We start from the raw sequence: 21,461 nt of genomic DNA, 5'->3' as shown, positions 1-21,461 counted from the left end.
AGCAGCATGGATCTGCTGCCGACACCAGCTCTGGATCCTCCAGGCCTCCCTCTGGCACACTTTCCTTTGAAAATATGGAGATTGCACAGTAGTGGTCTGCCCCCAGAGTAGCTGTGAACCCACTCTGCCCTCGCTGGAGCGCATTCACTTGAAATACACAGCAGCTGGTTCAAAGTCCCTTCATTTTTCACACTGAAGTCAGCACTCACCTTGGAGATAGGTGCAGCGAGTGATTGCACCCACCTGCAAGAGGGCGTCTGCGAGGTTCATCATGAGGCCCTCTTTCTCCCTTCCAGAGGGCTGCCTTTAGGAAAAGCACTGAAAGTGCACCACCTTTTTACAGTGCACTTTTCTCCTAATGTATATTTGCCTTTGCACCGCATCCATAATATGGTGCAAGCACAGAGGCAAAATAATTCCCTCATTTGCTTGAGACCAGGCCCCCATGAGGGAATACCCTCTTGAGATAGTGCTGGCACTACATATGCTCCAGCACCATCAGTATTACAGAAGGGGCCGCACAAGCATCAGCGGCCCCTTCTGTAATACCAAAGTGCCCCAGGGGTCAACAAAGCCGGCGCACACACCTTTTGCACCCCTTCGGCACTTTCTGTAATAGGGCCTCAGGTAAGCAAATTGGCCTGTCACCTCATCTTGATCCTGAGAAGGTGTGTTAGAGATAATTGGAGAACGTGATTAAGAACACAAGTAATACATTAGGGGAGCTAGCAAAGAGACAATCTTCGCATTTTGTCTAATCATAAATTTGCATAGGCATGTGGACATTAGTGTTTGAGCTAAAAATTCCTGGTGAGTGACAAAAGACTATACTTCGATAAAGCTGTTGAAAAAGTCCTTATTTAGGGATCAAGCTTGTGCATCTGGGGGACTTATTACGCGTAGGGCGCACTTTTCCTGTTTGCGCCATGGGGCTCCTTTAAATAGGTGCATCATGCGCAAACAGGATCAATGTGCCCTATTACTGTTAATGGGCTGCCTTTGGGCTGCCGCGAACTTGTGGTGCCCTTAGGAAACTGCATTCAAGTGAAATACGGAACAGCTGCTTCAAAGTTGCTCCATGTTCCACTGTGCATGGACAACCCACCCGCACTTTAAAGAGGGATTAGAGATCCCTTTGCAGGCGGGGGGCCGCAGTGACTGCACCTGTCTGCAAGGGTATGCCGGGGGAGGGGTGGGACCCTGTTTCCCCCTTCCAGAGTGCTGCCATCAGGGGGCCCACTCACAGTGCGGTACCTATTTGTAGCACACTTTCAGTGTTCCTCCTGCCGGCTTCTACGCCTTTGTGCCCATCTGCATAATACAGCACGCCTCATGCAAATGACGGAAAGCCCTCTTGAGATATCACTGGGGCTACATGTGCACCAGCGCTATCTGAATTGCAGAAGGGGCTGCAAAAGCATCTGCAGCCCTTTCAGTAATATCAAAGTGCCCTGGGGACATTCAAAGCAGGTGCACGTGCACGTTGCAACCCCAGGGAACTATCTGTAATATGGCCCCTTGAAAGGGAAGTTGTGGCACCTGTGCATGCAGCAAGGACATTGCTTGTAGTCTGTGTTCTCTGGAGGAATAGGGTAGTACCTGGATTCTAAACCTGTTGAAGGTTATTATTGATAGATATCAGTGACTTAAAGGGCAGGATATGACCAGATAGATGACTAATGGTAAAGAAAGAAGCACAAAACCAGTGAAGGCCAGTTTCTGTAAATTAACAGAGGAAAGGATACATGATACAAAGCTTGGTCGCAGCGGCATATGCTGGCCAGTACTAAGACCATTCAAGAGAAGAAAAGAAGGATGAAGTATAAAACAAAACTCTGCATGCACAATTGAACTGATGTGGAGGTTCTTTATAAAGGAAGAAGACTCCCCATGCTTTGGAAATGAAACCAGAGCAATTACATAGGAGTCACCAATAAACATAAGATCAAATTAGCAACAATTAACAGCACCCGCCCCCCTTTTCCCTTTGTACACCTGACCTCTCATCTAGTTCACAGCCCTCCAAATGCCTATTCCCTGTATCCTGAGAGTGCTATCATTACCTTGCAGTGCCCCCAAGAGTAACTTACCTCCACTATCCATGAAGGTCTGTGGTAAGTACGAGAATCCGCTCTCTGTCTCCAGTGGGTCCCCGCAATAGGCATGTTCCTGAGGCATCTGGGCATTGACTATAGACTTGATGTTGCACCTGAGAAACAAATAGATGGAGTTCAGGGAGCATGGACATCAACTAGTAGTAAGTGTTCTCTGATATGCCATTGTTCCTTCTGAGAGCATTGCCAGGGAGACGTGCTACCTTTTCAGATTATCAGTATGTACATGGGAAAACATGGTTCGAGCCTGGAGACAGATTTTACTTAAATATGATGTAGGTAGATTCTTACAGTTGATGTCATTTTTGTAAATTGCATAACTGCTCTAATGGAATTTGAAAATTCTACAAATGTAATGAACTCAGAGTAAAAGATGCTGATAAAGACAATTTTGCAACAAAGAACTGAAACTATGCAAAGGAAAGATATCCGAGTGAGGCTCAGTAACTGAACAAGAACATGCGTGAAAATAACAAATTGTGCTAGAACGGATATAAAGCAGCTGCTGCTTGAGTATGACAGAGCATGACTGGCACACAAACTGAAGATTGCTTCCCGGGAAACAAGGCTACAGCAGCAAGCGATCGAGTATAACACAATACAAATAGTGGAGACAACCACGTGTCAGTGGCAGGAAACATACATAAAGAAAGAACTGTTGAGTTACAGGGCTGACAATGGGCTGAAAGGAATAGACCAGTGAACTGAAAATACATTGCACAGATAATTTGTATTATTACATGATGTTTCTAAAGTATTATTTGTAGGTATAAGAGTTGTACTCAAGACATTATTCATCACTGTGTGGTTAAGGTATGTTCAGAACTGTGGTTCTGGAAAAATGTTATCTCATATTTCATTAATGGTTTAGAACGAAACAGTCAATTTCTTTTTTATTTTATAGAAAGAGTAAGAATCACAGTAGAGCGTTCCCTGACTGAGTACCATGCTCCGAAATGCATTAGATGTTAATGATCAAATATTAACTGAATGTTATTTAATAAATGATACACTAAATACGTATATTGAATGAAGGGACTGGATTGTTGAGGTGGACATTGGAAAGTGCATATATTTTGGAATCATTGTTAGAAAAATTGAATTGGTCTGACCAGAGACATCAAGAGCAGGAAGGGATCCTCATTCTCCTTTCTTGATTTCCTTTATGGTTTTCAGCCAACCAGAGTCATGCCCTGAATTCTAAAGGATATTTAATGCTGCACCAATGTAAGCTTATGGATTCCGTGCAACCACAAAAAGGACATTATCCTCTGCCCTATTGTGTGGTGTGTGCTTCCATGTGCCTGCGGTAGAGCTACACGCAACAAGACTTTTTTTCTTCCAGTATTCTAGCACATGAAGTGTATCCCCTTTTGTATATCAAACACTTTCCTGCACCTGAAACGTAGCCTTTGGTCTCACACCCCTCCTGGTGCATTGTTTGTTTATTGTTTTAAAAAAAAAAAAGGAAAAAACACAATGGCTAACGGGCTTCTTGCTTCCTGCACTAGCCTTTGTTCCAGTTCCTTTTCTCTTCTCTATCCAATTTAAAAATCTTTAAAAAAGAGGTCCTCACTTCTTTATGTGGCTGTGCAAATACTTTTTTATAAATTATCATATGAAAATGGGCATCAGCCATCTTCAAAAGGTAAATCAGACTTTCAATGTATTCCAAAATGGCTGCCAGTTCTTAGCGATGCATAGGCTGCTTTCCTGGAATGCGTTCCCTTTTAGAAAAAACATTTGAATTTCTGAATGGTGTTTCTCGAAAGAAATCCTTTCCAAAATGGCCACTGTGACATGTGGAAGCATTATGGTTTCACATCTCATGTGCATGCTATGTAGGAGGAATCCTTGAATGAGGTTTTCTTTAACCCCTTCTCTGCCAGGCCTTTTCCCCATCAGGTGCCAGGCCTTTATTTGGCTATTTGGGGTAGTTCACGCTTAAGCCCTCATACCATTTTGCCCACATAAGCTACCCATGCCAAATTTACATTCTTTTTTTCCAACATCCTAGGGATTCTAGAGGTACCCAGAGTTTGTGGGTTCTCCTGGAAGAGACCAAGAAATTAGCCAAAATACAGTGCCAATTTCATTGGAAAAAAGGACTGCAGAAGAAAGCTTGTGCTTTTTTCCCTGAAAATGGCATCAACAAATGGTTTGCTGTGCTAAAATCACCATCTTCCCAGCTTTCAGGAACAGGCAGACGTGAATCAGAAAACCAAATTTTTAGACACAATTTTCGCATTTTACTGGGACATACCCCATTTTTTAAACATTTTGTGCTTTCAGCCTCCTTCCAGTTAGTGCCAGAAATGGGTGCAAAACCAATGCTGGATCCCAGACAGCTAAATATTTCTGAAAAGTAGACAAAATTCTGAATTCAGCAAGGGGTCATTTGTGTAGATCATTCAAGGTTTTCCTACACAAAGTAACAGCTAGAATAAACAAAATATTGAAATTGAGGTGAAAAAGAGCCATTTCTGTCCTCGTTTTCTTCTATAACGTTTTCCAGCCAAGGCAGGTTTTTTAAAGCAATATACTGTTACTTCTGCTGGACTCTTCTGGTTGCAGGGATATATAGGGCTCGTACGTTCATCAAGAACTCTAGGTACCCAGAGCCAATAAATGAGCTCCACCTTGCAATAGGTTTTCATTGTATACCGGGTATACAGCAATGCATTTGCTGAAATATAAAGAGCAAAAAATAGGTATCAAGGAAAACTTTGTAGTTCCAAAATGGGCACAATATAAGGTGTTGAGAAGCAGTGGTCATTTGCACATCTCTGAATTAAAGGGCATTTCCCAAATAGACGTCTTTTACACACTGTCTTACATTTTGAAGGACAAAATGTAGAGAAAGACAAGGTGCAATAACACCTGTTCTTCTGTTCTGTATTCCCCCAAGTCTCCCGATATAAATGGTACCTCACTTGTGTGGGTAGGCCTAATGCCCGCAACAAGAAACGCAACATGGACACATCACATTTTTACATTGAAATCTGATGTGTTTTTGGAAAGTGCCTAGCTGTGGATTTTGGCCCCTAGCTCAGCTGGCACCTAGGGAAACCTACCAAACATGTGCATTTTTTAAAACTAAATACCTAGGGGAATCCAGGATGTGGTGACTTGTGGTGCTCTCACCAGGTTCTGTTACCCAGAATCCTTTGGAAAACCTCACAATTTGGCTTAAAAACACTTTTTCCTAATGTTTCAATGATGGAAAGTTCTGGAATCTAAGAGGAGGCACAAATTTCCTTCTACCCAGCATTTCCTCAAGTCTCCCGATAAAAATGGTACCTCACTTGTGTGGGTAGGCCTAGTGCCCGCGACAGGAAATTCCCCAAAACACAACAAGGGCACATCACATTTTTCTTATGAAGACTAACCTGTTTTTTTAGGAAGCGCCTAGCTGTGGAGATTGGACTGCAGCTCAGCCGGCACCTAAGGAAACCTACCAAACCTGTGCATGTTTGAAAACTAAACACCGGGGGGAATCTAGTATGGGGTGACTTGTGGGGCTCTCACCACGTTCTGTTACCCAGAATTCTTTGCAAACTTCAAAAGTTGGCAAAAAACACACTTTTTCCTCACATTTGGGTGATAAAAAGTTCTGGAATCTGAGAGGAACCACAAATTTTCTTCCACATAGCACTCCCCCAAGTCTCCCAATAAAAATGGTACCTCACTTGTGTGGGTAGGGCTAGTGCCCGCGACAGGAAATGCCCCAAAATAACAACATGTACACATCACATTTTTCCAAAAAAAACTGACCTGTTTTTTGCAAAGTGCCTAGCTGCGGATTTTGGCCTCTAGCTCATCCGGCAGCTAGGAAAACCTAGCAAACCTGGACATTTCTGAAAATTAGACACCTAGTGGAACCCAGGATGGGGTAACTTGTGGCGCTCTCACCAGGTTCTGTTACCCAGAATCCTTAGCAAACCTCAAAATGTGGCAAAAAAACACTTTTTCCTCACATCTCAGTGATGCAAAGTTCTGGAATCTGTGGGGAGCCACAAACTTCCTTCTACCCAGCATTCCCCCAAGACTCCCAATCAAAATGGTACCTCACTTGTGTGGGCAGGCTTAGTGCCCGCGACAGGAAATGCCCCAAAACACTACGTGACAAAAATTACGCGTCAAAATTATCTAATGCAAAACTACCTGTTTTTCGGGGATGGCACCTGCGTTTTTGGCCCTGGGCTCAGTAGCCTTTTAGGGAAACCTACCAAACCCAGACATTTCTGAAAACTAGTCACCCAATGGAGTCCAGGGAGGTGTGACTTGTGTGGATCCCCCAGTGTTTTCTTACACAGAATCCTCAGCAAACCTCAAATTTAGCTAAACAAAATCACATGGGGTAGAATTTTTATCTTGCCTAAGGGGTTGCTCCCCACATACCAATTTCAAAAATAAACAAAGACCCCTGGTGTCTAGTGGGCATTTCTGCAGCCTGAATGCTTCACAATCGAACTACAGAAATTCTCAGAAAGACATCAAAGGAAAGGCCTTCCCTTTCATTTGATGCCTCTCTGCCCGCCCCCCCCACCCAATCGGAAGAGAAATTAAAGCATTTCTCTTCCGATCACGCTGGAAGCTGGGCTTCCAGTGTGATCGCGATCGCGTGTTGACGTCATCAAATATCACTGGGTGTGTGGGGGTGGAAAGGGAAGCGATTCCCCTTTCACCCCTGCCCACGGGAGGTGGGTGGGAGGCCCACGGGGGGAGCATTAGCAAGGTGCAGGACAAGCTGGTCTCGTCCTCTGCAAATGACAACCGTGGCCGAAGCCAAGACCAGATCATCCACGGCACCCAAGGGTTTAAAGCAAACAACTAGCCACAGAATGCAACATGGTGTTGGCTGAAAAGTCAGAAATGGATGATGGCACCACCTTTCTTAGAGCCACTTGTCAGCCGTGAAATACAAAATAATATTTAGTTTGTGGTCCCCCACTTTTTCATTACAGGAACATGGGGACCCCCACTGAACAATTATTGGAATTCGGGAACGCCCTCTCCACCCCCCCAACCGATTTATTACTGGAAGCTGGGGACCCTGGCCTAAACATTGTCGATGATTTGAACCGCAAAACAATACTTAAAAAAATACAGAAAGAAACATTCGTCAAACAAATACACAAATGATAACACATTTTATTTAATTTGTAAACAAATATAAATAAAACTTTTATGGATCAATTCTGTTTATTGGTATTTTAGATTAGGAAAAGAAGAAGAACACAGCTATATGCCTACAACCTTACAGGCCGGCAGCGATAATAGCGCTCAGAAGAAGTACAACATAGTTTTGATGCCATCCCTGGCAGGTTGGCAGTGTAACCAATGAGCATGAGCACTGCATTTGCAAGAACAACCAACGGAACAATATGGTGTAAAACTGGTCCCCTCCCCGCCATGCCCAAGATGGTGTACCCCTAGTACCCTATCCCCATGTGTGTATTAACAATTATGTCCGGCCTCCCTCCTCACTCAGTGGTTGAGTGAGTATCTCTGAGTGTGCTCTATGAGTTCTATGGTCACCCCAACAGGCGTAGGACTTTAAGGTACGTGGAGCATGTAATTTCATTTAATTCTGTAGGCAAAATTTGTATGAAGGGTGCCCATAGTGTGGAAACTTCTACTGATCGTTGTTCCGCTGCTAGGGAAAGTTTCTCCATCCCCAGCAGAAACCACAGTTTATGTAGCCAGGAGGTGTAGGTTAGAATTCTATCTGTGCCTCAGTGTGATAATATCGTCTGGCGGGCAGCGTGGAGGGTGAGAGCCATTTGATGACCTGTAAGCGATCGTAGAGGAAAGGTTAAGGGGGTTAGATAAGCCAAGAATAACATATGTTGGTAATCTAGGGATCTCCGTGTGGAATGCTCTGTCAACTTAGTCTAGGATGCTACTCCAGTATTGTTTCAGCTTGGGACAGTGCCATAGTAAGTGTATCAGTGTACCTGTATTGCTGCATCCTCTCCAGCATAGCTCAGGCTTAGTAGGGTTCCATGCATGAATTCTCGCAGGGGTATAGTACCAGTACAATGCTATTTTATAGGCTGTTTCAGTACCTGACATACTATGGGCGATGTGGTGGGCCCTGTATTGTATATCTCCCCATTCCTCTTCTGTTACATCTCTCCCTAATTCGGCCTCCCACGGTCGTTGTCCCTTGGTTTTGGGTATTTGTGTAGTGGCCATTAGGTGTGTGTAAAGTTCTATCATTTATCATCTCTTTTGAGTGTTAACCATTTCTCGAATGCTGTGAGTGGTTTCGCTACCAGAGGTCTAACTGTCGGTTGAAGCACCCAGTGTCTAATCTGTAAGCATGTCATTCTATCTGTCTCCGTAAGCCCATAGTCTTCTTTCAGGCAGTCAAAAGGAATGATACCATCAAGGTCAAATAGACTCCCAATTCTCTTGCAAACTCCGGCTTGCCATCTTTGAAGGCGCTCTGCGCTCATACCAGGGGCAAAGACTGGGTTAGCACATATCGGTGTCATGGGGGAGGGAAAGATGTCAGTCCACTCTTGACCACCACTGACTCCCCGACCTAGAGTGTCCTGCCAGTGATAGGGGAGGAATATAATCCTATAGCCTTATGTCTGCATTGCAGCCAAGGTTCCTTCCAGATATGCAACCCTGCGACTGTTTGATCCATTAAACACCAGTGTTTCTTGGTGTATGGGTGACTCCATTCCAGTATGAACCACAGTTGGATAGCCTGGTAATATTTCAAAAGGCAAGAGCAAGCTAGTTTCCCTTTCGTCTTAGGGAGATACAGAGTTTGCCACGGTATGCACATGGGTTTTCGGTCCCATATAAATTTCAGTATTGCCGATTGCAGTGTGGCTAGGGTTTTGGGCGGCGGAGGGAGAAGGAGTGTTTTAAAAATGCATAGAATGTGTGGTAAGATCGTCATCTTTATCGCTGCCACTCTGCCCAACCATGACAGCTTATGTTTGCTCCAAGCCTCCAGGTCTGTCAGTACAGGTTTAGAGAGGCTGGAATAGTTCCTATTGGCTGTTTTTGTAGTTGTGTTGGCTATTTCAATGCCGAGGCATGGGACGTGAGAGGAGGACCACATATAGGGGAGCTTTGAGTGAAACTCTGCTACGTGGGTGGGGGGGACTGAAAGATTCAGGATTTGTGATTTTTGCATATGCACTTTGAAGCCCAAGGCAGTCCCAAACTCCTGCAAAGCTTAGTTGAGGGCCGGCAGTGAGACCATTGGGTCCAACAGTGCCAGAATCATATCACCTGCATAGAGGCTGATAAGATGGTGATCACCCCCAAATTTAATGCCAGTTATGAGGGGATTTGTATGTATACTCTGGGCCAGAGGTTCCATGTAGAGGGCAAATAAGAGTAAATAAGAGTGGGGATAGTGGGCAGCCCTGTCTCGTCCCTCGCCGAATCGGGTAAGGTTGAGACAGCGTACCATTGACCCAGACAGCTGCCCTTGGGCTCTTTATAGATACATTTCAGCCAATTCAGAAGTTTCGGACCGAGGCCATAGCGTTATAGTACTTTGAATAGGTATGGCCAGTGCACCCTATCAAACACTTGCTCGGCATCTATAGATAGTAGAAGGGCTTCCCTCTGTGATCTATGCATTTTGTCTATAAGGTGTAGAAGTCATTTTGTGTTATCGCTGCATTGCCGATGCAGTATAAAACCCGCCTTACCAGGATACACGAGCCCGGGCATGTAGGGATTGAGGTGGTGCGCTAAGATGCTGGTGAACAGCTTAGCCTCTATGTTTAGAAGTGAGATGGGCCAGTAGGAGCCACATTCCTCAGGGTCTTTGCCCGGTTTAGGGATTACAATGGCGGTCACATCAAGCATACTGGCAGCAAGGGAGTTGGTCTCCGAGAAGGAATTAACTAGCCTCGTGAGTATCGGGGCTAGTTCGAAGCAACAAATTTGATAGAAAAGTGGGGTGTACCCATCTGGGCCCCGCGATTTCCCAGTCTTCAAGCGTGAAATAGCCAATATCACTTCCTCTACCTGAATTGGCTTGTCAAGGAGAATTGCGTTGTCCGGTGGGAGCGAAGCAATGGCACAGTTGTCTAAATATAGGGAGGGGTCCGTGTTGATAGAGTTGTTGGCTGCGTATAATGCTTGGTAGAATTCACAGAAAACTGTCGTGATTTGGAGGTCTGTGCGCGCCTCTCCCAAGGAGGAGGGGCGCACCATCTTAATATTATTGGCCTGCACATGCACCCTCAGTTTGTGGGCTAGGAGCTTTCCGCTGCTGTTGCCCCCCACGTAATATTTATGATTGAGTCATACAATGGTGTATTGAGCACGATCTAAGTCTAACCGCTTCTGTTGAAGACACACTTTTGCTAGCTCCCTCCAGGCTCTGGGGGCTCCCGTGCATTTGTGAATGCGTTCCTATTCAACCACTCTCTGTTCAAGCTGCGCTCACTGCTCCCTCCAAGCTTTATTCTCCAGGAGCATATATAGTGGCTAGTGTGAAGTGGAATGACTCTGTAAGCTAGGTATCTACCTTTTATCTCATGTCCCTTGGTGAGGAATTCCCCTGGAAATGTTTTAGAGACCAGGATCGCAACCCCCATGTTTGGTGGGGGCTGAAGACCAGAACTGTTGAGGAAATCATTTAGAATGCATTCAATTGATTTCTTTGGGTAAGAGGTGTGTTTCTTGTAATAAGCATATATGACTCTCTGAGCGCTGAAGGAGGGAGAGAATTGCCAGTCATTTCGCAGGTTTATTGAGGCCTCGGACATTGAGACTCAGACATTTAAGTGTCAAGTGTGTTAATGGATAGGGAAGGCCATTGGCATCTACGTGTCATGAGTGATAAGGATTGGAGGGCAGTACTCCACAGTTTGCCTATGTTGGGGTCGTCAGACAAATGTTTCTTACTATGTCGCGTGGGGGAGGAGAATGACACCATTAACAGTGTAGCACAACAGGTGCTTAACCAAACACATAACCAAGTCCTTTGTTCGAGGTAACCCATAGAAAAGGCGTCAATCGAGGCTCAAGGGCATTCAGTGGGATCTGATTAAGCCGTCCAGGGGCTCCCCCACTCCAGGCCCAGGTTTCGCAGCTCATCGGACCGGAACCCAAAGGGCAGACACCGGATCTTTCTTTCAGTCTGGTGTTGTCTCTCAGTGTCTATGTTTGGTGCCCGAAACAATGCTATCCAGGACCGCCTGCCGCTTGTGTGCTCACTCCTCAGATGATGGTCTTGGGTGCCTCTGCCATCGTCCCGCCCTTTTGCACCCTGTTCGGCCCCCAAGGGGCCTTCCCCCAAACTTTGCGCCTCCGAGGGATCTTCTGTCATGTCCAGTACTTGTCAGGCCTCTTTAATTGTTTTCACTTATCGCAACTGGTTGTCCCAATGAAATATAAGTCTAAAGGGGTGTCCCCAGCCATATGAGACTGGAGGTGATCAGTGATGGGTGTAAACTCTCTGCATCATTGCAGGGTAAGCAGAGAGAGGCCCTGGAATCGAAGAAGCAGGGCATGACCCATAAAAGTGGATTGTGGACGGAGGGTAAAATGTCCGGGGGTCATGATCCGATTCCCCCGGGGCGACCCGCTCTGTAAACACAATCCAGCAAAATATCCTAATAGTCCTCATTTCCCAGGAGTGATCAGAACAAAGCTGTGGTGTATTTTCTGATGTCCTCACCCTCAGCCCTGCTGGGGGCCCCTCTAATTTGTATGTTATGACAGGAGCAATTTTCTAGGTCCTCAGTCATGATCTGTAGTTGCTCCTGCTGCTCCCGTAATTGAAGGATCTCTTGGCATTGTTCAACATCTTTTCCTCTCGCAATTTCATTGTCTTCCAGGCCCGAAACCCATTCCCATGTTGAGGTAAGGTCAGAGCGAAGCTCGTGTAGTTCCTGGGAGAGGTCTTTTTGCAGGTCCTGGAGATCAGTCTTTAGAGAGTCGAACAGGGAGGTGAGAAATCCTCTTGTTACTGGGGCAAGCTCATTGTTGCCTGGGCCTCCATTGTCCACCATCAGAGAGCATTGTGAGGAAGTATCCATGTGTTTGTTTTGCACCGGTGTGGATCTGGTCAGCATCTTGCAGACTGACTGATCCTTTTTATTCTTTGAGGTAGCCATTGTCTAGTAGTGGGCTGCTATGGTGGTGTGGGCTGTCAATCAGTAAAGGCAGGCATTGCAGGTCGCAGTCCTGGGAGGTAGCTTGTCATTGTTCTTTCTCCTGTTCGCCGCAGCCACTATGAGGTGGGGGTCTCGTCAGCTCAGCGGGTCCCTGCCCATTTGTCCCGCACATCCCCAGTATCCTGGGCGCCTCTATTTCTTTCAGCGCTGTCTAGTGCTTCCTTGCCATATGCCACAGTCCTATCGGTCCTGTTCCCACTAGGCCAGTCAGGGGAGGCACCTCAGGTCTTGGCCTCAGTCTGGCTTTAATTTCCCCCCAGCTGGAGAAGGCTTTTGCTCTGGCCTGGGTCTCCCTTCACCGCCCTCCATCTGCAGCTGCTTTATTAACGGCGATCCTGAGGTTCACTTCTCCTTGCGCCTTAGCCGCGAGGCCCGACCTCTAGGCCCCTCCCGCGTTCGCCCCCACTGCAGCCCGATCCGTGCTGCGTATCAGAGGCCCATGCCCGGAGCCCACATGGCGCCCAACTCTAGTGTCGGGCCCCGTTTCCATCTGCTCCTGAGTTCCTGGGTCTCTCGGACCATGCCGTTCACCTGTGTCTCGGTGCGGCGCGCATGAGCCTCTGTCCTCTGTAAGTCCCGGACCCTCCTGCTCGCGTGCATCTGGTCGCCCACCCCAGCCGGCCCCGCCACTGGCCGCCCTGCAGTCACTCTGGGAAAGGCGACTCCTGTATGTTTTCTGGGGCCCGGACCCAGGGCCTCTCCACTTCCTGCGGACCAGAGGTTTACTGCACCTTCACCTCAGCCACGAGGCCCTGTCTTTAGGCCCCTCCCATGCTGGCCCCCACCCCGGCCCGATTCATGTCGCCGATCGGGGCCTACACCCGGGGCACATACAGTGCCACCTCTGGCGTTGGGCCCCCTTTATGTCTGCTCCTCCGTTCGAGGGGCTCCCCGGTCCGTGCCGCGCACCAGTGTCTCTCTGGGGCGTGCTCGGGCCTTCGCAGTTTGTGAGCCCTGAGCCCTCCTGCTGGTGCGCATCCGGCCGCTTACCCCAGTAGGCCTCTCTGCAGGCCACTCAAGCCAGAGGGGTCACCTCCTCACCGGCACCTTCTCATCTGCTTCTTCTTTTATTGTCTAGGGGATGGCTGCAGGGGCTCTGGGCTCCGCGATGTCCTTCTTTTCAGGCCCGGGTGGCGGAGAGCCCAAACGGCACGTCCGTTCATGCCACCATCTTGGCCACACCCAAATAAAACTTTTAATATGAAGGTGGAGCTTTTCTAAATTCAACTTAAAGCCACACATTGTCTATACTATATTCTGTTTGATGCACTTGCACTGGCCCCACTAATCAATCTGAAGATACTAATATCATTTGTAGCCTCCAATTTCAAATTCCTTAACATTTACAGTATGTTTTAACATTTTCAATTGTACATTTAGCAACGTAATTGATATACACTCTATTAATCTGTTAATATTATTAAATTTTCTAGGCAGTCACAGATCCACTGAGGTGGAGGACCCCAAAAGGTCCCCGTATCGGAGGTTGGGAACCACTGTTTTAGTTAATTAAGGGCTAAGCAGTCCAATGGAACAGAAGGTGGGCATGAAATTTCAAGTACAGATGCAATTATCCTAGTGCTAATGTTCTAACATTAATAGGCCTCTGAAGCATACCCATTGGCAAAGCCAATGGATCATGCCTTTTAAAATGGAGGGGTGAGCTATTGGATTTAAAAGTTTCTTTTGACAGAGGCAAAAAAATAAAAAAAGGCTGTTATGGCTTGTCAAACGTGACGTTAGTACACATGGACACACAATGGCAGCCATTTTTGAATGGTGTTTTCTTAAAGAATACACAGGCTTCTTTCATGTCATTGTCCATCGCAACCCCTGCTTACTTGTCCTTCTCACACACGTAATCACCCTTACATTGTGCCTTCTCTTGCTCACATTCCCCTCTTTCAACCTCTTGTTTATTACGGGCTCTTCCATATTTTCGCTCCCTAGTCCTTACACATATGCACATACAGAAGGGCCGTGTGTTTTTTCACACCCCTTTCAATTGTGCATATGTTGAACGATCATTTTTTAAATTTCACAAGTGAAAACAAGGCTGTGTTCCACAAACAAGCAATATCGACTTATAGGTCTTGCTGATAATGTCTAAAGAAAAAGTCCCAAACAGCATTGTAGACTTAAAGTAATGCAGTGATCATTCCCCGGAGAAACATGGACATTTAGTTGCAAAAGAACAGCAAAATAAAGGTTTGAGCATTAACAAGCTGCTGGATTTTGTGATGATTATTTGGTTTTCACCATAATGGGGAGCAGTTGTGACCTACCAGTTCAGTGTTGTTTGACGCTATCTAGCCAACTTTGGAAGGAGCTATGCTCCAGCCAGAGACACAGGTAAGAGCTTTTTTTTTTTTTAAGTTTTGGGTGTGCATGCGCCAGGCCCAGTGGCATTCGAGCCTCGGTGTTGCACCTGTTCAAAATGTTAGGGCAACTAGTGCAATACTTAATTCTAGTTACTCATAAATTTGCAGGACTAACACATTGTGATGCCATGGATGATTTGTAAAGCAAGCGTGAATGGCGCTTGTGTCACTACAAAGCGAGGGCGCGCACAGGACATTAAGAGTAGGAAACTAAAGGAAACTTCAGAACACTTGCCTTTTGCGAGTGACAAAGCTTACATAACTGGTAAGAAGAGGTTTAAATATGGCGGGACTGGGACATGTAGTTTCCACGGTGGCCTGGAGCCCTTCGAGGCCACTTTTCAAATCCCAGGGCTGCCCTTGGTGTCTCTGTCACTTTCCCAAGCTCTCTAGATTAATCAAGAGAGGGGACAAAAAAGGGGGTGCAGAGGAAGGTAGAGAGAAAATGAGAAGAGATGGAGAAGAAAGAGAGAGGAAAGAAGGGGGGAGAGAGAGAGTGGCTGGAAGAGGGAGGTAGCACGAAGAGAAACAGGGAGCGGACTGTTTGAGCATTTTTACCAGGGCTGCTTTTGGTTCCCCATTCCGGCCCTGAATGGAGCACAATGATAATGTTAAAACTGGATCTGAACCTTCACATTACCTGTTCCGTACGGCTTGTCCAAAAAATCTCAGAAGGATCCTGTTAATGAGCATTAGACATTAGGTGTACTGGCCTAGACCTTCCCTCTTCCTAAATCCAGTGGACTTGCTTGTGGGGGTAGATACACAGCCCTTCCCTGAAAGAGACAGCCCATAATTCGCTTCACTGACCTTATATATCTTGGAGACTACCAGACTGCACAGCTGCTGAATGCAAAGACATACTGGGGACATGCTGAAAGCTGACCTAGGAATGCATTTCACCTATTGCTTACCATTGGCTTTTTGTTTTGTTACTCACAGTTGCTTTTTTTTATTGGCTGGCTCTACTTCTTTTTATCCATCCAGCATGCCTTTTTCCGTCCTGTAGACCATAACCTCTGTACAACCTCTCTGATTGGCATCTTTATTTTTTCAGAGCTTGCTTTTCAGGAACACTTTTTTCCCCTAAAGAACTAGACAAAAATGCATGTGTTTCAAGTTGTTTCCCTTGTGTGCTTCTCTCCCCTTCACTGTGCATCTCCCCAACCCTTGAATTTCTCTCACCTCCACCGCTCCCATGCTCTCACTCATCTGTGTGCTTCTCTCACCCCATGCTCCATGCTGCTGTTCCTATTAATTACAATTTCCTTAAATTACAATTCTATATTGTTGTGTGCACACATGCTTTCATAATTCAGCACACATGTTCATACAAACTATACTCTGAGGGCAATAACTTTCTGCAAAGGTTTTATGGCTTCCAGTGAATGTTTAGAAACTCCAGCAAGTGCACTAGAGAAGTCTCCCTCCACTGCAGGTGTAGGAGGGTGATAAATGATAAACATCAGGCACAACACAGTTTATTGTGCAGCTGCTGAGGTATCTGGAGAAAGGTGCTATTAAATGTGATTGCCCTCCTCCCCCTCTTATTAGTTCTCTCTACACACGTTGCTTCCTGCCCCATCCTGGTTCCCCATGCACAGCAGAGTTACACTTGTCCACTATTACTGAGCTCTCTCTGAAGGCTTTGTGATACCTTGCAGACCAGTGCCTGGTGTTTGACACAGTTGTAGGGCCCTTGCCAATATTGAATTTTAACCATTCAAACTCATCTGAAAGAAGGAATAGTTTCTTACCAGTAACTTCTGTTCTCTTGTAGTGGAATTTCCATGATAAGACATAAGCACTGAATAGTCCCACCCACGTGTGGGGAACCTGGAACAGTTCTTCAATATATCTTTTTAAGTGGAGATTTTTCCCTTTTTTCATGAAGGCCTGTAAAGACACCTAAGAAAAATACAGATAATGCTACCTATATATTTTGGCTTCAATGGCCCATTTTTTCATCATGAAATCAAAAAAGGACCAATACATTAAAATGAGTATAATTTAAGATGTTTTGAAACAGTATAAATCTCCTTCACAAACTCCTTTTTTATGATAGAGATGGTGGCAGTTGCTTCAGTTCTTTTTGAAGGCGACATGGGACTTTTTTCCAGCTCCTGCTGACAGGACCTTGAAACATTGAGCTCGACCTTTCATCGTTTTGTTTTCTCAAAACATTGTTATCAGAAATTGGTGACAATACCTTTACTCAATGTCTTTTTACTTCACCTGCCTTTTTCTGTTACTTTTTACAGTAAACTGAGGCATTTTTGTCAATTAAAATGCTTTCTTTCTTAGATAAGTGTCCTTGCTGTGGCAGGCAAAAGGCCAAAACAGACTCTCATGAGGTCTGTATCATCTGCCTATCTTCACTCTCGCCATAAACATCATACACTGAAGAAGACATTGTCCTGGTCAACATCGAGAGGATTGACGTCGAGGTAAGGTATGGCACCAACTTGTTCACCATCAAGAGCTGGGTCAACGTCGAGGAAAAAATGACACCCACCATCAACGCAACATCAGTCGACGTCACAGAATTATATGGCATCGGTATATCGCTAGAGTACAACTTCGAGAAGTACCTCATTGTCGAGGTGTGCCGGTTCACTGTCGAGACGGCATGGACGGTCGACATCGAGCGATAAAAGTTGTTGTGAAAGGTCGAGAAGTCTGTTGACATTGAGGAGAGAAAGGAGAAAGAGAAGAATAATGTATTCTTCATCTGGTTGTGTTACCATCGCCATCTCCTCCTTTATCTTCACCTCCTCCACCTGCTTCGCCTCCTCCAATGCCACCACCTCTACCACAAGTGCTTCCTCCTTCATCAGTGCCTCCTCCAGTACCTCCTCCTTCAGGACCTAGAAACACTCCAGCTCCCTACAAGAGACTATTCACCAACTTTATCAGACTCATCACCATCTCGAGTCTCTCTGGTTGATGACATTACTACTTTTGAAGAGGTGCTAATTTGAGGGGCTGCAAAAATCAAAATACCGATATTGGTACCCACACTCCACTTTGTTATTCTTCAAGATGCTACATCAGTGTACAGCTTCCAGACCATTGCTTCCACTAGTCCAGGGTCTCTTCAAACTGGCCATGGATTTGTTCCTAACTCCAGCAATGGCTAAGCCTGCTCCATAAAGGCTTTAAAAGAAATACTGGCCTCCGGATCAAGACTTATTATTTTTTTGCAGTGATCCTCCAACCGACGCTGTCATCATTTTGGCTGCTAAAAAGTCCATTCCACCTCTCCACCATCCTCTTCACCTCCAGATAAGGAGAGTAAAAAATTAGACACACCAGGCCACAAAGTCTGCAGTAGAGTGGCCATGTCAATGAAGGCAGCCAGTGCTATGGCCCTCTTGGGCAGGTACGACCGAGCCCTTTGGGATTCAATCCAACAGTTTGCTGACCACCTACCTAAGGACAAAAGGGAAGGCTTCTTAGAGATCGTCCACAGAGGGGCAACGGTCTCTAATCAAAATGTAAGTGCAGCAGTGGATTCTTCCCTCCTTGCTACACATGGCTACTGTCATGGAGTCACTTTGCAGGGGAATGCTTGGCTACGGCTAACACCTTTAAAACCGGAAGCGCAACACTGCATCCAAAATTTACCATTTTCAGGTTTCACACTATTTGGCAGCTAGGCTGATGACAAGATGGCAAGAATGAAAACTGAGATGGACACATTAAAAGCTGTGAGTCTGAAGAAACCCAGAGAACATCTCAAATCATTCTGACCCTACAAACGCCAGTTTTACTCACAGAGGGTTCAACCGCTCAATGATTTCCAACTAGACCGCAACAAAAACACCAGAGATCTTACAAACCACAGCACAAGCAGACAAGAGGTCGCTCTGCCAACAACCCGCCCGACAAACTTCAGCCACAAAACCTTGAGTCCGCCTTTGCCCCTCTTCCGTTATACACTCTGGTAGGGGGAAGCTTCACACATTATCTGGAAGAATGGCAACGCATCACGACAGATGCCTGGGTATTAAATATTGTGCAGAATGGATCCATCCATTCCACCAAAGCTGTCGACTTCCCATCTCGACTTACTCAGGGCAGAAGTCAACATCTTGTTACCAAAGAAGAGAGTGGAACCCGTTCCCAACAGTCAACACGAGAAGGGAATTTATTCCAGGTATTTTCTGGTAGCAAAGAAAGACAAGCACAAAGTCAGACACACCCTTGATCTAAAAGTAGCCAACAAGTGGATTTGAAAGGAGAAGTTCAGGATGTTGGCTTTACATCAAATATATCCTCAACTTCATCAGGGGGATTTGCTTTGCTCCATCCACCTTCATGATGCATACTTCGACATTCCCATTGCCAGGAAGCATCAGAATTTTCTCAGATTTCTTGTGGGACACTACCATTACCAGTATGCAGTAATATAATTTGGCCTCAAATCAGCACCCAGAAAATTCTCCAAGTGCATGACTGTGGTGGCAGCCCATCTGAGAAAACAATGAGGGGCAGATTTAAGAGCCCTTAGCGCCAGCTTGGCTCCACGATAGCGTCATTTGTTAACGCTAAGGTGGCGCTAAAGTGGCATTTTCTCCAGGCCATATTTACAAAGTGGCGCAATGCATACTCGGGCCACTTTGAAAAACCCTTGCGCCACATTATGCCTGTGCCAGGCATAATCTTTGCAAGGTGGTGTTCCCCCATTGGGGGGGGGGGGCAAAAAATCTCAGAGATATCCTTGCGCCATATTTTTAGCACTTTTAATTTCTGCACAGAGCAGGCGTTAAAAGTTGGGCTTCATTATTTATAATGGGGCTCTATGTACTATGCAGGAGTAGCGGCAAAATGATGGTGCTACTCCTACACAGGACATCAATAGCGTAAAAAAAATGACGCTATTGCCTTCTACCCTGCACCATGGTGAGCCGTGCTTTAAATACGGCGCACCCATGGTGGCAGTAGGGGGCACTAAGGGGCGCAAGGAAAGTGGCGCTGCTCTATGTGCAGCACCACTTTTCTTAAATCTGCTCCTAAATCTTCGTCAGTTCCTATTTAGACGACCAGCTCAAAAAAGGTGTCCACTTCTCAGGAAGCTCAACTGCATTTCAATTGGACTTACAAGCTCCTTCATCGGTTTGGTCTTCACGTCAACTTCAACAAGTCCACGTCAACACCAGTCCAGACGTTGCATTAGTTAGGGGCCTCCATCAACATCATTCACGCAAAGATTTGTCTTTCGGAGGAATGACACTTATCGATTCTTCAGAGATGTCAAACTGTCAGGAAGGTGCCTCACCCAACAACAAGAGAAGTCTCATCTCTTCTTGGCTCAATGGCCTCCTGTATCATCCTCACTCCCAATGCTCACCCAATGTGACCTCTCCAGGAGTATCTAGAGGATCAGTGGGACCAGCTGACAGGCAACTGGGAGGACAGGATCACACTCTACTTAAATGCGATGTGATCCCTCGAGTGGTGGTGTTCTCCAAGCAACCTCCTCCAAGGGATGCCATTCCATCAACAGGCCCCTTCGCAAACCATTGTGATGGATGCATCATTGCTCGGATGGGGAGCCCACATGGATCACCTCGAGATTCAAAGCTCCTGGTCTCAGAGAGAGATGACATATCATATCATTCTCCTTTGGCTCCGTGCAGTTCATCTAGTGCTAAAGGCCTTTCACATATCATTCACCACCGACACCTGCTTGTTCAGACTGACAATACAACCATCAAGTACTATCTAAACAAGCAAGGAGACACAAGGTCCAGAGCCTTGTCACTAGAGGCCCAGACATTTTGGAAAGCTTTTGGCCAGGAACCTGAGAGTAATGGCAACTCACATCCCAGGCATGCAAAATGTGCAAGCAGATGCTCTCAGCAGAACTCCTGATGAAAATCACGAGTGGGTCTTGCACGATGAAGTCGTTCAAAGTATCCTCAGCTTGTGGGCACCCTTTCTATTGACCTCTTTGCCACAGCGGAAAACACAAAATGCCATGACTTTGCCTCCAGGTATTAGCATCCAGAGTAACTGGGGAATGCCCTGTGGATCGATTGGTCAGGCAAATTCCTTACACCTTTCCACCAATTCCCCTGATCCCGACAGTCCTGATCAAGAAGTTCCACTCCAAAGCCAAGATGATACTAATTGCTCCAGAGTGGCCAGGGCAATGGTGTTTCCTGCATCTTCTTCACCGGTAACAGCATCCGCATTTCAAGCTGCCATGCAGGCCAGGACTACTGTTGAAATTTGAAGGACAGATGGTACCCCCAATCTCTCCGCCTCGAATTTAGTGGCATGGCTTCTGAGCTAGTGCAGTATGGACATTTGAACTTCACACACGACTGCATGGAGATCCTCAAGGAGGCTAAGTAGACTTCCACTCGCTCCACTTATGCCTTCAAATGGAAGAGATTTTGCATCTGGTGTTCCTCTAAGAACGTGAATCTGACTACTTGCAAGAGGGTATGATTCTACCATACCTTCTACACTTGGCTAAATATGGCTTGCAATTCTCTTCCACAATGGTTCATCTGGCAGCTCTTACTGCCTACAGGAAATGTCTTTCACAAACATCCTTTTAACAAGTCCCTGTCAAAAAAGATTTCTTAGAGAGGTTAAAGAATGTTTTCCCTCACATTAGGCATCCCTCACCTCCTTGGGAACTCAACATAGTGCTTTCTCGCCTTATGCGGGATCCCTTTGAATCCATACACAAACTTCCTTACAGCAACTTATTTGGAAAACAGCTTTCCTGGTAGCGATTACATCAGCACACTGGGTGAGGGAGATACAAGCACTATGTTCTC

General features: G+C 46.0%; 1 protein-coding gene across 2 annotated transcripts in view; it reads right to left on the bottom strand.

Moving 5' to 3' along the window:
• LOC138288155 (protein tyrosine phosphatase domain-containing protein 1-like) overlaps window positions 1–21,461 on the bottom strand; it is a 111,968-nt gene that overhangs the window by 50,224 nt on the left and 40,283 nt on the right. Inside the window, exons 1-2 of one of the 2 annotated variants that reach the window (XM_069229454.1) lie at window positions 15,605–15,748; window positions 2,091–2,209 (exon numbers count right to left, since the gene is read on the bottom strand). In XM_069229454.1, the coding sequence (XP_069085555.1) occupies window positions 2,091–2,178 (88 nt within the window). In that variant the 5' untranslated portion in view covers window positions 2,179–2,209; window positions 15,605–15,748. Of the gene's footprint in view, window positions 1–2,090; window positions 2,210–15,604; window positions 15,749–21,461 lie in introns of those variants that run through there. The other variant, XM_069229453.1, reaches the window with a different exon arrangement.

The sequence above is a fragment of the Pleurodeles waltl genome, chromosome 4_1, assembly GCF_031143425.1.
Source record: "Pleurodeles waltl isolate 20211129_DDA chromosome 4_1, aPleWal1.hap1.20221129, whole genome shotgun sequence".
NCBI lineage: Eukaryota > Metazoa > Chordata > Amphibia > Caudata > Salamandridae > Pleurodeles > Pleurodeles waltl.
Note: the sequence above shows the minus strand (reverse complement) of the source record. Positions and strands in the feature narration are given on the sequence as shown.